General features: G+C 20.3%; 1 protein-coding gene across 1 annotated transcript, besides 11 other annotated features; it reads left to right on the forward strand.

Moving 5' to 3' along the window:
* Positions 1 to 68: 68 nt before the first annotated feature.
* Positions 69 to 96: a sequence feature (AT_rich).
* A 73-nt stretch (positions 97 to 169) lies between these two features.
* Positions 170 to 356: a microsatellite.
* A 7-nt stretch (positions 357 to 363) lies between these two features.
* Positions 364 to 464: a microsatellite.
* Positions 465 to 639: a microsatellite.
* Positions 640 to 641: 2 nt separating this feature from the next.
* Positions 642 to 1,078: a repeat region.
* Positions 1,079 to 1,081: 3 nt separating this feature from the next.
* Positions 1,082 to 2,367: a repeat region.
* A 36-nt stretch (positions 2,368 to 2,403) lies between these two features.
* Positions 2,404 to 2,472: a microsatellite.
* A 22-nt stretch (positions 2,473 to 2,494) lies between these two features.
* Positions 2,495 to 2,565: a microsatellite.
* A 1-nt stretch (position 2,566) lies between these two features.
* Positions 2,567 to 2,830: a sequence feature (AT_rich).
* A 60-nt stretch (positions 2,831 to 2,890) lies between these two features.
* EDI_258810 (uncharacterized protein) lies at positions 2,891 to 4,418 on the forward strand (the record flags this gene model as incomplete). The annotated part of the gene is made up of 1 exon (XM_001740416.1): positions 2,891 to 4,418. A coding segment is annotated over one exon (1,528 nt), but the record flags the coding sequence as incomplete, so codon positions are not given.
* Positions 3,488 to 3,536: a sequence feature (AT_rich).
* Positions 3,683 to 3,704: a sequence feature (AT_rich).

Here is a 4,418-nt window from a genome sequence, read left to right on the forward strand (position 1 = left end):
TTTCTATCCAAACAATAATATTATTTATCATCATTATGATTGAAATATTATTATTGAGTATTGTAAAGAAATATAAATAAGAATTAATTATTTAATGTGTTAGATGGTGTTGAAATACCAATGAAATGTGTAATAAGAATAGTAAAAGAATTATTAATGAAATATATTGAATAAATGAATAAAAAGAGAAAAGAAAATGAATAAGAAAATATAAATGAATAAATGATAATAAAGATAATACAAATAAGAAATACAGAATGTTAAGAAACAAAATAAAGATAAAAGAATATAATAAGAAATGAAATAGAAAAAGAGAAAAAGAAGAAATGAATAAGAAAAGATGATAAAAACAAAAAGATATTCAAAAAAATATAAAAATCAAATATAAAAAGTTAAAAAAATAATAAAAGAAAAACAAAAATAATAAAAATAATAACAAAAAAAGAAGAAAATAATAACAAAAAAATAAATTAAATAAGAAATTATGAAATAAACAATTAGAAATTTAATAAAAATGATAATTAAAAAATAAACTAATTATAGATAAATAACAATAATATTAAATAATGTTATTTTATTATTAATTTTATTATTTAATATTGTTATTTAAAATTAATAAAATAATAATAAATAAAATAACAATAAAAAGTAGTTAATTAAGTATTAATAGAAATATCTTCTATTGTTCCTTGCTCAGGGGAGACTAATCCCGTCCCTTCGCTTAAAAGTATTTGTTCTTCAACTTTTGGCTTATTCTTTGCTTCTAGTTGTTGAACGGTGAGAATTTTCTTTTCTTGTTTTGATATTGAATAGAGTATTTTAAACATCAATTATTTAAATATTCATTATTTAATTTCTTTTTAATTTTGATGGGTTTAAATTTCTTCTTCTTTGGGTTTAGATTTCTTCTTCTTTATTTTCTTATTTTAAGGAGAGCATATAATTACCACTGTATTGCTTTGGGCTAATATTCTTTTAGCCTCAACCACTTGACCCTTTTCCTTTGATAATCTTTCTTGTATTATCAAATAATACTTGTATTCTAACAAGTAATAATAACATCTTTATAAATACCCATAAATAAAATAATAATAATAAATAAAATGAAATGTTATAAATGTGTATTTAAGTATTTAATCATCTTATTATTTTAATCTGATATTAATTAAATTAAAATGGATGAGTTAATAAACAAGAACACTCATTTCTTTAAAGAAGAAATAGAAACAATTCCAAATATTCAACAATCAATTGATGATATTAATAAACATTATCATTATTATTTAGGAAGTATTAAAAATGAAATATTCAAAATAAAAGCAGATGAAACATATTCAGAAGCTATTAAAAGAGGAGAAGGAATATTTGATAGAATTGATGAAACAGAAAGAAGAAGAAAAATAATAATAGAAAAAAGTCAAGAAACAATTAATCAAACAGAAATATTAATAGATAAACTGATAAAGATAATAGAAGAATGTAATTCAGATGAAGAAATAATAAGTGAAACACGAAATAAACTAATTAATAAAGTCATTTCAATTGAAGAAATGAGTATGAAAGATAAAATATTCAGAACACCAGAAGAAGCAGATAAAATCACAGAATCATTTAACAAAAAGAAACAAGAATGGAATACACATTATAGTGACTATTTCGAGATGAAGAAGAAAAAAGAAGGTGATGAAGAAAAAGAAATGAAGAAACAAGAAGAAGAAAGATTAGAAATAATGAAAGGAATGAGTACAATTGAAGAAATGAAACAACTAGAAGAATGGACAAATAGAAAAGTATTCAATACACTATTTGATTCAGATATTGATGGTTGGGGTGTTGGTACATCAATATTTGATAAAAAAAATAATAAATAAAGAACATATAATAATTATTATTGAAAGCACAAGTAGAAATAAATTTGGAGGATATGTTAATGTGAAAATTGATACAGTTAATGATTTTATAAATGATCCAAAATCATTTTTATTTTCAATAGAATCAAAAGGAAGAATAAAAGGAATGATGAAATTTGATATTAAAGATCCACAACATGCATTTTATTTATTTGATCAAACAGAATATAGTTTGTTTGGATTTGGATATGGAGTTGGTGATATTACTGTTTGTAAAGAAAATTATAAAACAAAATCATATTGTAAACAACATTCTTTTGACTATAAAGGAATAATAAATGCACTTTGTGGAAACCAACTTCCAGATCGTTTCATACCACAACGAATCATTGTAATTGAAATGAAATGATTTTTATTCATTATTGTTATTTGAAATATAAAAAATAAAAAAAGAATGTAAAATAAAATCAATAATTGAATATGAACATTTCATCTATCAATGAATAAAATAATGAATTATTACTGGGTATTGAATATATTAATATTTTAATGGTTATTTATTTGAGTATTTATTTGTTGATTTTATTATTCATTAATTTTAATTTATTATTATTTATTAATTAAAATGAAAAAGTTAATTGTTATTTTATTTCTATTTATTATCTTTTTTTTTGTTTTTTGTTTTATCATTTTTTATTTTTAATTCATTTTTATTCAAATTTATAATAATCAAATTATAATATTAATACAAAATAATAAACAATAAATTAATTACACAAACAATATTTAATTAATTAACAAATACATACAAATATAATATTTAATCAAATCTCATTGAATAATTCACATTCCATCTTCTTTATATTTAATTTCATAATAAATTCAAAATAATTTTCAAATAACAAAATATAAATAATAAAAATAATAATAAAATATTCTATTAACTTTATTTGATTTCTTCTTTTATTTAAAATATTTTTGCTGATTATTCTTCATTTTTATTAAGTCTTAAAAAAGAACTTCTAATTACTAATAACAAAATGGTTCATTTAGAAAATGTCTTTTTAAAGAATGTACTATTGTATTTACCAACATTAAAAGATGTTGGGAGATTTGCACAAGTATGCAAATCATGTGAAGAAGCAATCAACACGATTTATGTTAATCCATATGAATTAACAATCCATCATTCATTTGATGAAATTATTCCATTATTTCCTAATTTACAAACATTTTATGTTAGAAGATGTCCAGAAAGATTATACAAAATATCAGCAAATGATATTCCACTTATTGAAATAGGAGAGTGGAGTGAGTCATTACAACCTACACAAGTATTTAATACAAAATGGTTTTGTTCAAAAATAAGGAAATTACGAATGACAGATTTTTTCTACATGAAAGATACAATAAAACATCCAGAATATTTTACACAATTACAAGAATTAGTTATTTTAAATAATAACGACTTAAATATAATAATAAAGTTACTTAAATTACCAACATTAAAAAAAGTAATTATTTTTTGTGGTATGAAGGAGTTTCAAGAACTTTCAGAATTATTTGATTTCAATAAATACAAACAAATCAATTTCGTTATTATTTTTGTTTTAACTGAATATAGTTGTAAGAACACCAAATTAATAGAAATAAATTATAACCAATTTATTAATTGTAAATTTTATACTAGAATATTTACTAATTTAACAATAAACTTACCATCTTTACCATCTTTACCATACGAAAAATCATATGGTTATAATCAAAGAGATGCTATTGATACTATCAATAACAACGAGATATTAAATGAAATTTATATTAACAATGACACGATTATAAAAAATAATATTTATAGTGCTTTAATTAAACAGATTTGGAAAGAGTACGAACTAAATACAATTGATTTAACAAAGCTATACATTCACTCTGGTATTATAAATGCTCAAAAACAAAATCTAGTTATTATTATTCCTCCTAACTTGAAATCTTTAAAAGTTTTTAATTGTCAATCATCAATTGATATTTCAAAATGTCACTTAAAAGAAATACAGTTTCGTGACTATAAAGGAAAACCTCTAGAAGTTAATGATGATAATTTAGAAGTATTTGAAATTAATTCTAGTCAACAAGTAAAATGGTATCATAACGGTACATTACTTAAACAAGATGAAATCTTTTTAGATGCAAACAAAATTACTTCATTCAAAATTACTTATTCAAACCATTTTATAAATGATCTAAATAATAATACAAAAACTATCGTTTTTAAATATAATGATAAGGAGACCATATTAAATAAAATTCAATTTTTTGATTTTGAAGGATATTATATTGACTTTTCATGTGTTAACAAGCAAATAGATTTTAGTGAATATCCTTTTGATTCTATTAATATACAGGAATCTCATATTAATAATTTAAAAGTAAACTGTAATTCAATGGATTTAAATAATGTTGAATGTGATAATTTAATTATTGATGGAATTTGTGATAATATCAACTTCGAAGATTGTAAAATAAATTCAATAAGATGTAATATTATCAATAGTTTGAATTATGTCAGTCAGA

The sequence above is a fragment of the Entamoeba dispar genome, genomic scaffold (genome assembly GCF_000209125.1).
Source record: "Entamoeba dispar SAW760 scf_1105229462923 genomic scaffold, whole genome shotgun sequence".
Lineage (NCBI taxonomy): Eukaryota > Evosea > Mastigamoebida > Endamoebidae > Entamoeba > Entamoeba dispar.